This window comes from Meleagris gallopavo, chromosome 5 (assembly GCF_905368555.1).
Source record: "Meleagris gallopavo chromosome 5, MGAL_WU_HG_1.1, whole genome shotgun sequence".
NCBI lineage: Eukaryota > Metazoa > Chordata > Aves > Galliformes > Phasianidae > Meleagris > Meleagris gallopavo.
The window spans coordinates 34,305,718-34,318,343 of record NC_139408.1 but is presented as its reverse complement, the minus strand read 5'-3'; the positions used below and the strand labels follow the sequence as shown (position 1 = coordinate 34,318,343).

General features: G+C 33.3%; 1 protein-coding gene across 1 annotated transcript in view; it reads right to left on the bottom strand.

The window, feature by feature from the left end:
* Nucleotides 1–3,798: 3,798 nt before the first annotated feature.
* ARHGAP5 (Rho GTPase activating protein 5) overlaps nucleotides 3,799–12,626 on the bottom strand; it is a 51,704-nt gene continuing 42,876 nt past the window's right edge. The window contains exon 7 of the mRNA XM_085225170.1: nucleotides 3,799–8,161. Coding sequence (XP_085081296.1) covers nucleotides 7,831–8,161 — 331 coding nt within the window. The 3' untranslated portion in view covers nucleotides 3,799–7,830. The remainder of the gene's footprint in view (nucleotides 8,162–12,626) is intronic.

Below are 12,626 nucleotides of genomic sequence, written 5' to 3'. Positions count from 1 at the left end.
AAAAAAAACCACCACAAAACATTAGCTTCCTTCAAAGAGGAAAAACAGCCATGATTGAGAGGATAATTTGTTCTACAGATCACTTACTATTCCTTGTACAGTCTTCTAAATGATAACAGCAGGATTCATGTCCGCATACACTACTTTCATGTCCTCATTCAGTGATCTAGGTATTTACTGCACCGTGTCACTACCACGTTACAAAAATACATCTCTGGCAGATAACAGCACAGCCCTCCTGTTTCTCTTACAAACTGCCTTCTTTGAAAAGAAGAGAAAAAAAAATAATGTTTGACAGTGTCACACACAAGCCAAAGGAGAACTGAGTTTGATTTCTACTTCTCTAGGAGCATCTCAGGCCAGGGAAGCTTTACATTGTGGCACATAAATCTTGCCAGCTCCAAACAGGTGTAAAGGTGCCTTAGAACCACAGATCATAGCAGCGTTACCAATCAACACTATTTTATATTGAAAAAATATCAACAGAAGACTCTCATGGCAGTAGGGTTCAGGAACAGGGATGCCAGTGAACAAAGAAAAATTGCTATTTTAATCCCCATTTCAGTTGTTTAGATTTTTGCTGATGGTCACCTGCTAATCAATGACTTTCCATCAGATGCAGGGAACTCAGTGCCCCAAACTCTGCAACATAAACTGGCCCTTGAGCTTAATGAGAGTATAGGCAAGAGTTTTTCCATCTACTCCTCCCTTTACAATATCATTAAAGCTTGAAAGCACCCTAAAAACAAACCTGTAGCACAAAAAAGACACTCAGTGAAGGCAAGCATCTTTACCTCCCTGATAAGCTCAGAATTTGTAACATTTATTCTTTCATTTTTAGGGGAATAGTATAGGGTCCCTATCTGTTTAAGCACTCTTTCATTAAGGACCTTTTCTACCTCCTAGCACACAGAACCTCCAGACACAGCCAAGGGTCACACTACCCTAGGTCTTGCATAGCAAAAATCATTCAAAATCAGAGCAGTTCATTGAAACAAGTGGACAGAAGGGTATATAAGAGTACTGACAGACTTTTATGTGGGACCCAGGATGTTTTAGAGGAAACAAATACTATGATCATGTTACAAATTCTAACTTAATTAGTCTAAGGTAAAAAAAATACATATATGACAAGAAGCAACAAAGAAAGTCACCTGTGATAAAGCTACTTTTCAGCTCTAGCACAGTTAAAGTACATAAGATCAGGCTTATTTGTGTGACCACTGAGAATGACAAAGTTAGACTAGCTAGAGAATTAGAGGATAACAAAATTAGATACAGAGCAGCCCAGACCTGGACACAGTACTCCAGATGCGGCCTCACAAGGGCAGAGTAGAGGCGGAGGATCACCTCCCTTGACCTGCTGGCCATGCTCTCTTTAATGCACCCCAGGATACAGTTGGCCTTCTTGGCAACAAGGGCACACTGCTGGCTCATGGCCACCTTGTTGTCCCCCAGAACACCCAGGTCCTTCTCCGCAGAGCTACTTTTCAGCAGGTCAGCACCTCTACTGATACACGCAGTTATTTCTTCCAGGTGTAGGATTCTACATTTGCCCTTGTTGAACCCCATCAGGTTCCTCTCTCTCCAACTCATGCCTGTTTACATTTGGTTTTCAAAACTTAATAGCAGAATTGTAATCGATAAGTATCTGTAGCAGACTGGCCATCTGTTACTATTTTAGAACTGCTGTTATCAACATCAACTTCATTACTAAGTTTAAAAAAAAAAAAAGCACTTGTATAAACATACATATTTCAGTAATGAACCACAGACATTTATTTCTTGATAATCTTTTTGTTATGTGCTGTGTCTAATATCCTCATCTAAGCATTTTAAGAAGCACTTGTTCAAAACACAGGATTTTTCAAGGGACTTTTCTTGATCTCTTCATTCCCCACTCTTGCATAGGGTCAATAGGACCAAGTGGACACTGCAAAGTCAGGTCACAGTGCCTATAGTTTAATAGCAGCTTGTATGGTGAAATGGTGAGCTGGTGAAGCATCTGTGGAAAAAAAAACAACTTCAACTCATAACTTGCATTGTGTATGTTTTCCAAACTTAAGTAAAACCAAACAAGAATGATTTAAGAGTCCCAGACATTCTCATCAGTGGCAAAGCTGAGAGAATTGCAGAAGATGAGAATAGTTAGTTTGCTTTCTCTTCAGCTCTTCATTTGTGAAGCAGAAAAAAAATCTGTAAGAACAGGCAGATTGTGATACTGTCATGCAGGGGAAAACATAAGCTGCAGCTACAGTACTTGGACTGGCTGGTCACATGAGCAGCCGGAGGTACTCTCCAATTAAGCCTGTCTGTCCCTGAAGCAGTGACAAGGCCATCTTAACAATGCTCCCCAACCATCTTGTTCACCCTTTGCTTGTCACAAGCCACCAATAAAGACAGGTAAAACATAGGTAAGATAAACCAGAACACGCATTAACATGAGTTTGCAGAGATTTGCATCTCAAAGATCTATGTGGAGCATCCTAGAGATCAAATACTATTTATATATATGCTAATATATATACTAATACTAATACTACTTTAAAATGTCACGCAGTCATGGCTGGAAACACCACCAGGAGATTGCCTTCCCTTGTCCTAATTCAAACGGTCTGAAACAACAGCCTTTCATTATCATACTCAGAGACTGAAAAAAGCAAAAGTAACTACACTGTAGGCTTTCAGGGAAAATATTTAATTCTCAGTATTTTCTAAATCACACCAAATGAAAGAGTAAGGGACAAATTATTATTAATGTTATCAGGTATATTAAACACTATTCCATAATATAAAAGCACCAGAATGTTGGCTGTGCACAAGTAACATTCAATTTAGCAACAGAAATACCAGGTACAAGTATATATGCATTGTACCTTAAAAGAAAGATGAGAAACACATGGGTTACAGCTATAACATGCACCATCTACATACTTGGGGGGGAAAAAAAAAGTCAATAAAAAAAAAAAGGAAGTGGTTATTTTTCACTAGCCATGATGACAGATCAAATTAATTCCTTCCGATTCCACGGAAATTCTGCAAAATAGTTGAAGGAAAAAAAATGAAACAAATACTAATTTTACACGTTGGTTCTCTAGGATAGCCGCTCATCAGAAAACCGTGGTCTGTCTCAGAGCCTGAATACAGCGTTATGCTTCAGATTCCACAGAGATGATGATCTTTGATACAGCAAACTGAGATTTTCACACTGAGGTACAGAGAAGATGCATCCAATTTCAGATTAAAACACACCTGTATCTCAAAGTGTTAAGATTTAAAAAAGAAAAAGAAAAAAAAGAAAAAAAGAAAGAAAAAAAGAAAAAAAGAAAAAAAGAAAAAAAAAGAAAAAAAAGGAAAAAAAGGAAAAGGAAAAAAAGGAAAAAAAGAAAAAAAAGGAAAAAAAAGAAAAAAAAGGAAAAAAAAAGGAAAAAAAGGAAAAAAAAGGAAAAAAAAAAAGGAAAAAAAAAAAAAAAAGGAAAAAAAAGGAAAAAAAAGGAAAAAAAAAAAAAAAAAGAAAAAAAAAGGAAAAAAAAAGGAAAAAAAAAGGAAAAAAAAAAGAAAAAAAAAACCAGCCCAGAGCAGTGTTCAGATAGAAAACTATAAAGCTATCAGGAAGTGTTTGCAGTTACTTCTGAATTAGCCACACTACTCCAGATGCTTTACAGAAACAAAGTAAGCAAGCATATATGTTGCACACACAAAGGGCTAAAAACAGTAATGTAACAAGTTTTCAATTAAAAGTTGGATTTATCCTATAAAGCTAGAAGAATTGTGGCAAATAATCTGAAATTCAGAGAATTTAAAGTTGACTTGACAATGCAGTTTTTTATTGGTTTACTGGTTTAAAAAAGGAAAAGAACAATTGTAAAAGAGTGTTTTCATTTTTTAACCATTCATCTAGCTTGGCAGAAATCTGAAAAACTGATTTCCATAATCACAGCCTTTCTTGCTGAGCAGATCAATCAAGAGAAAAATGTGAAAGATCACACAAGCCACAGAATATAACACACATTACGCAGCTAAACAGAACATCTTCCATCCTGTCTCTTTTGAGGTCTGCACGCATTCAGCATGAAAGAGGGGTACATTACCTACAGAAAGAGGCACAGCACATTAATCACTGGGTAAATGACTTGCAAAATTCTGCAGTTTAAAAGAAGAGACTCAAAAAGGCAAACTCCTTCGCCATCCCACCTCCCTCCCTCAAGGAATTCCTTAAACATTTGATGCATTCAGTTTTGCACAATTTAATGCTACATTTCATCTCTGTGTATGTGAAGGAGATAATTGGGTGATTTGCCTTCAAAAATTTAGTAGGCAACTAAACTGAACATTATACACAGTAAGCATCTTAGTATTTTATTCATTGCATCTTTTATACAGAATAAGCTTCACTGATATTAAATCCACTGCAGTATTCTGTAGATGTAGCAACAAAAGATTACATTATAAACAAAGAACAAAATTTGTACTTTAAAAAAAATTTTTTTTTTCTTTTTCAGTTGACAAACATGAACACATTACTGAGAAAAACTGAGATAAGCATGGAAGGTAAGGCCAAATTTTTCTTTTTGGTCTCGAATTGATAACTTGTCTGTATTTACCATAAATATTAGAAGCTAACTGCCAGCAACTAAAAATAAGCATATCTATAATTTTCTAGCAACCAGTACTCAAATAATAGAGAAAACATACAATAAAAGAAGTTTCTTTTCACTCAGACTGACGTCTGCAATCTATGTACACTATGTTAAAATTCCACAATATTCTGGAGGGCAAGGAATTTTAAAATAACCTGCTAAACATTACTTAGAATGGCACTTTTTTAACTCACGTGTCGTACTTCAAAATTGCTATAATAATGAAAAACAATACACTGCAAAATGCCTATGCCAGAATTACATAAAAAAGACAAACTACTCCATAAAGTGTCACTGAGACGTTCAACCAAAAATAATATACATTTGTATTTTTTTTCAAGATAGATATTACTGTAAAAATGCTCACATTAAAAAATATAGTTATTATTGTTTGTATTTCCATTAAAACTAGAAGGGACTACATAGAGCCAAAGTATGAGGAATTTGTATATAATGACATGCTTCCTCATTTTATAGCACTAACAAAAATAATAGAGAAAGCTCTATTAAGTATCTTTAATCACGATGGTATTATTTTGTAGTATCTTTTCCAAACTTTGCTAAGACAGTGTATGTGCATGCAAGTCTGTGCACATGTCCTTGTGTACATAAACACACGAGCACATCAAAAATATCAGTGTATATATTATCCAGATACACGCACATCCACATTCCTGCATATAACACTTGTATAATGCAAATAATATGCAGGAACTCTGCCATGTGACAATCAAGAGTCACATGCCGTGCTCTTTTTTTTTTTTCTTCTAATGGTTTATCAAGTAAATGTAGTAGCACTTTTATATTTGGCCAAATGTACATGTTAATTTTCAGTAAAGTATGCAGTAAGTGATTTATACATAATGTCATATACAATAAAAGTGATCAAGAATTTGGTGTGAAAGTTGATGGAAAGGAATGTAGACTACTCTAAAAATTAGTATTCAAAGATTAGATAAACAGTATGGCAAATACCTTGGAATTTGTAGAAAGTTTAAAATGCAATTCACGTTACAAAGCCTGGAGATACTTTTATAGATTGAACTTTTAAATATGGATATGACTGGCATTTATTTTTTAGCTTACTTCTATTAGAAATAGACTTGTTTCCTGTACAGGTGATGCATTGTCTATACCATACATAGTAGAAAAATAAATTCTTTAGCAACTTAGAAATAGTTTATAAAACACTTGAAGTTGCATTTTCTTTGCTAAACATGCCAATGTTAGACTGACAACTATAAATAAAAGCTATATAGACAACAGATGTAATGTAGAACAAGTTAAGAATACTACACTTTACAGGACAGACTTTATTGTACTATTAATTCCTGTGTGCTTTGCAATAGGAATAATGTTGACTTTTCTTTTTTTTTTCTTAAAAAAGATAATTAATTGCAAGAATATAACACAATATCAAGATAATTTATAATATACATGTACTTGAAACAGCAGCCGAGTTTATGGTATCATAGTAATCTAGAATGATAATCCAAGTCATAATTAGAAGTACAATACCTAGGACATAAGTGGGAAAGGCAATTTTTATTTTATGCAAATGGAGCAAATCAAACTCTTAAGAACCTTAATACTCAAAATCAGCTATTTACTATAATACATACAAGACGATCTTAAATCTTGTCATAAGTGAAGATTACAACAGTGACCATCATAAAGCTTCTTTTTTAAAACTACACAAAACATTCTAGCAGCTGAATGAGCCAAAACTGTTTTTTTCTTTGCAGATCTAAAAAGGTGTATTTTGAACATGAAAGAAAAAAAGCTGCTATGAAAAGTCTCACAAATAGTGATTACTTATGGTCTCCCCTTTGCTACAACTTGTAACCTTCTGAAATTTTTACCACTAACAAAATATTTAACCAGAAGTTCTGTTTAAATTAAGCAGCATTCTTTTACAGCAAAATCGGTACCAATGTAATGGAAAATAAACAAGGAAAAAAAAAAGAACATTTTTTTTTATAAATGGTGCAAAACCAAAAAAAAAAAAAATCATTCATTCAAATCTTAAGTACAACATACCACAGGAAAAAAAATGAATACAAGTTTATGTGATTTTATATATACATACTCCAAAGAAGTTAATTGTCAGTACCCAAAGTATTTATTGCTATTTATTAGCAATGCATTTTTGTATATCTTTAAAGGGTCACATAAAAATAGATTTAAAGAATAGATTAATTGAAGTCCTAGATTAAAACATTGTTTGGTTTAGAGAATTTTACTACAACAAAGTTCATGTTTATGTATGAAAAGTTATATAACCTTGTATGAAAATGTCATGAACTATTTTCTAAACACTAAATGTATTCCCAAGTGGGAAAAATTAAAATATCTAAAATATATTAGATTAAGTTTACAAGACCATCAATGATCTTTTAAACATGCAGCTGTTTACAGAATTAACAGTTTTACAAAATGTTTAGTTAAGGAATGGAACATAAAGAAATAAGTAGGCAACATCAAAATTTTTGTACAATATCTGAAACTCACTTTTACAACAAGCATGTCCTTGGTATTGTGCTGTAAGAAATAATAAGCAAGTTCACCCACCCTTAACAAACTGTCCACAGGTTTACTTACAAATAAAGATGGAAGGTGAGGCATTGTAAAATTCTCAACAGTGCATTTTGCATTCTTCCATAAACCATCCTAAGCCTACAGTCACGTAAGTAGCTGGAGATTATAAAATAAACTATAGCTGGGCTTTAGTCGTTTATACAGAATGCTTGAATGTGAATAAAATTGCCAAAAATAGCATGTTAAATAACAAAAACAGCCATAAAGCAGGCTGTAAGCACTGAATGTTTCATAAATGTAATTTTTTTAATCATTAAATTTCTATAGAAAAATTTTATTCACAATATATTGTGACAAACTGTCACAGGAATGATATAGTGATTGCAATAAAGTATCATGCAGCAGCAGCTTTGTACTTTATAGCTATTTTTGCTTTTAAAAATTAAACCTCTCCAGTCATGCTTACCACATAGTTTTTACCTGCAGCGTGTACAAATGAGGAACACAGTACGGGATATAACAAAAAAATGTCCAACCAGCTGGATGAGAATTATTTTTCATAAATATGAAGTACATTACTGTATCCTGAAACATGCATGTCTATAGCTTTTCTTTACTGTCCAGTGCCAGGCTGCCTGCAATCATCTTCTATTTATATAATACCAAGAGGGTCTGCTGGTAATTGCGGCTGTATCAGCTGAGGCTGCATTGGTGGTGGTAACTGCAGAGGTACCATTGGCTCCACCATCTGCACTGTGTTGGAAGGCGGTGGCTGACATGCCACTGGGTTCGGTGCTTCTACAATCTCTCCATTGTAGAAGAAAAACTGACACTGCTGAATGAAAGTCTCTATAATCGACTGGTGGATTTTGGTGGTAGAAAGAAACTCTCTGTTTTCAAAATCAGGTCTCATCAAAGTAGGCCAGAAACAAATTGATAAGTTATCAGCAGTCATAAAGTTGGTTTTATATTGCTGACTAACCCTGAAATGAGAATGACATGCACAGAATGAATTAAAAATGGTATGCAATCAACCAGAAGACTTTAAACACATGCCAACATTTTGAAGTGATAATAATAAACAGCCTTTAAATTCATCAACCAGCCACCGGATTTCATGTGTTAGAAAATCGATTAAAATGTCTAGACAAATGACAGAACTGGCTTCTTACTGCAGTATAGTCAGACACAGAATAACATTTATGGTACTTAAAAAAAGGAACAGATTAGATCACATGTTAAAAACAAACAAGCGAAAAATATCAAGTGTTGATTAAAGCACATCTCTATGAGCTTTTTCATATTAGCCAGCAAAACAATTTGGCTCTGCTGTAAAAATGAGGTGCTTTAATGGCTGTGGATATTCAAATGTTCAGCACATACATAAAAACAACTATTAAAGAAGAATAATTGTATACAATTTTTTATTGTATGCCACCTATACGGAAAAATGTATACTGTTTTTTAATAAATCACAACCTTGAGGAGGAAAAAAATGATTTTATCATTTTATACTATTTTGTTACCGTTATTTTTTCTCATGGTAGATGTGCAGTCAGAAGCGTCCTAAGATTGTGCAAAAGAAGAAGGAACAGGTACTATATCCAGCTTTACACTCCAACCTCTAACTTGGACATTCTTTGCCATTAGACTCCTATTTTGGAAAGAGACTTTTTTCTTCCGCTTCTATAATTCTCTTTCTCCTACCCTACTTCATTTGGTATTTAACACTTCTAAAACTATGAATTACCACGTCACACTGCTCCAAGATCTCTATTTTTCCTTCGATGATCTAAGCAGATAACACTGCAACTCCAGCAATTACTGCAGTAATCTCCCAAAGCAATGCCTAATCAATGAGCTAGCTTTTATTTCTATGTTCATTTTCTTCTTGTAGGCACTTGCTGTATTTCACAAGATGCTAAATTAGTATGAAATAGGTTATCTATCTAACACGCTAGCAGCAACTGCTGCAACTGTGACAAAACTCTGATCAGGAAAATTTTATGACTATCATATTTATTAACTGCGAGCAGCAAATCAAAACAAGTCATCTGGAAATATTTTTTTTACGAGCATGTTATGTTTGAGACTTAACTGTTAATATTAGTCCGTATGAATTTTGCTCTTCATATTCATGTAAGTTTTTAAACAAGGCTGGGTTTGAGTTTTTAAAAGTAAAATACTTTTAAATATACAAACTACTGAATTCTTAGAAAATGTGAAGCTATTAAAAGACAGTAGTCCATCTACTTAATATCAACCAACATAACATTAGGTTAAAAAAAATCCATTTCCTATTAGAATGCTGATTTGCCAATATAAGACCTGGGGAACCATTCAAAAAAAAAAAAAAAAAAAAAAATTAACCCAATTCTGTGCATCACCATCAAAAGGAGGCATTCTTTTCCTATTCTCTCTCACCGTACAGAGAAGTTCATGCTTCTCTCCTTATATTTGTTATGTTTGGCACTTGTCATACTCCTCTGCGAGCCAATCTGTTTAGTGAAACAGCAGAACACTATCCTAGCAAAACAGGTGGAGCTTTTTTCTTTGTTTTCCTGATTTTACCATTTTAATAAATTAAATGAATTCAGCCTCAGTTCCAGATTTCCAGAACTTCACAGAATCAATTGAATGGGAGGAGGTGGAAATTAGACAAGAAAAGAACTGGCAGGTTGTTACTATGTCTCTACGCCAATTAATCCATGGGTTTATCTACTACACTAGTATCATAAACACTGGAATTAAAAAAAAAAAACAAAACATTATTTGATGTCAAGACAGTCTATATAAACTAAGAGAGTGTAAAATAAAAAGTTTTAAATAGGGTTCTATTCAATAGTACCAGAGAGATCAGTTCCTGTGTGCATTATTATCAAATACCTCAAGAAGAAGAATTCAGCAAATAACATTTTGAGGGCAACCTGATCCTCTAGATTCCCTAGGATCAATTCTAATTGTTTTATATTAACAAAAAAAAAAAAAAAAAAAAAAAAAAAAGCCGATCAACTAACCAAAGCAACCACATAAATATAATACAAAAGCAAATAAAAGACTCAAAGACTCAAATCCAAAAGCCTGGTAACAGTATATTAGCCTACTACAGGATGAAGAACAGCTAACTTTGGAAAGAACTGACACCATTTAAGGAAGAGAAAATATAAGATCCCCAAAAGAAGATGCATCAAGCTAAAAACCACGCTGAGCCATAGAAACAAAGGAATTCCAGAGTTACAACACGGGTACTAGATCACTCTCATGAGCTATAGCTCCCAAATGATGATCTTGAAGGCTTTTTCTAACCTAAGTGATTCTACAAACTTTGTAAGCATTATTTTCATAGGAAAATGTTCAGGAAAAGAATAAGCCTAGCTTTGGAAATTCTATCTTTCTGCAAGGAATGGATTCACTAAATGCATTTCCATAGGTCAGTGCTGTATGAACAACAGGAATAAAACAACATCCAATAAATTTTATTTTTATCATTTCTTGCACCAAAACAAAATGCAAAATACTTCAAACATCTTAAGAAGAGAATGCTTGTTTCATTTGGGGGCTATTGGAACAAAAGTAGACAACTCAAATAAAAGATATCTGTTTTTAGTATTGCCAGTGTTATTAAACACTATTAAGTTATTAAAATAAAAATAATGTGATATTAATGATTAATAAGACTACCTGCCTACTAGAACACAAATCCATCCATCCTCTCTAACCAAAAGAATATTTAAGTATCATACACTGTGCAAGGAGCACAGAAACGTATTTGTAAGCATGATGGCTTGACTGCTTTCAACATGAACTTTGCTCAGGCAGAAGACAGTAGTATAACAGGAGCTATGGAAACTTTGCAAAAGCTTCAGGTAAAACGACCTGCAAGAAAGACATACCACTCCTAATGAAAACTTTGTTGCTTCAATAAAGACATTAAATTCAAATGATATGCTGCAGAAGATACTCTCTTTGAAATTCTGTATGATCTCTATTAAACATGAAATCAATCCATAGGATCATGACAATTATCTAGGTGATCATCTCCTACAACTGAATCTATGAACGCTGCCAACATATTTAGCATTAAACTTCAATACAGAACTATATTTTTTCACTTTTTTTTTCTTAAGAGTTATTGTATTGTGAACTCCTATGACTGTTATTAAAAATGCTAAACTTAAAAATGCTTAACTTTTCTACATACATTTTTCCACAAATTAGTTTTCCATCAACATTCTACTTGTATTTGTGCTTTTTTATTTTCCCTATATAGTATCACGATGTAATTAAAGACAAGTACATTTTTGCTTTAGTTTTCGATGTATAAAAAAAAAAAAAAAGGTTCCCACTTGGGTTCTTTTTCAAGTTTTCTGATTTAAGCAGGGGCTGAAACAAGTTCTTCAGTTTTACTAAAATTCATTATTACAGCAATATTGGCAAGAAAGAAAAAACCTGTTACTGAATATATCACCTACAACCGAATGTCTCCTCAGAAAAATGCAATCTTATTCATAATAGGCCAGAATCAAGATACTCTGTTTTCAAAAAATATTCTTCATTCTAAAGTAACATTACAATTTTATTTAGTAGTAATTAGTGAGAGATCCATCAAAAACTCTGTGCTGATAAATCTAACACTTAAGATACTCAAGAATATGCAATTCCTATGATATAGTAGAAATAACAAAGGTAACTGAGATACAGTTGTACAGAAATAGAATGCAAAAAAAAACTTCTGCAACTTATCAATTACTGTTCTGATGATCAGCATGAGCAGACTGCAAGAATTTCTGATTACACTTCATAGATTGAAAACTTGTGAAAACCACAATAAGTACTACAATTATTGCCATAAGAAAATATTCTCATTCATTTATGATGAATGTACAGTGTTAACTATAAAAGATTGACTTGTATTTTAGCATGTGCATTACTTATTCTAAATAGAGTAAGAGTACACAAATACTGCCTTTATCAACCTGTTCTGAATAAATTTTGTCCAAAGGGTATTTGGACACTACTCCTGAATGAAGGTGATATTCATACTTTCTTTCCTAAAAGAGTAACGTTTTAATTTCATTCAAGGAGAATAAAAAAAACCTAAAAACTTTCATTTTATTCAAGTTTTTCTTCCTAATAAAGTTTTCTGTGTACCTTTAAAAGGATGAGAATGTCTTGAGAGCAAAGGCCAACAAGCACTATTTCTGTTCTCCAGTAAGCTTTGTGTTTTATATATTTCATTTGTCTGTATACATACATGCATTGGGAGTCTATTTAGATCATTAAAAATTGTATTTAGCTCTTTTACTTGCAGCAATCCAGGTACTCAACATTGCAAGCAGATTTTTGTTACTCTACTCTGTACTATGCAAATGGGTGATCAGCTGAAGACTTCTGACAATTCTGAGATTGACACTCTTCTACTGAATTCAAGGAATCTGGTCCATTAAG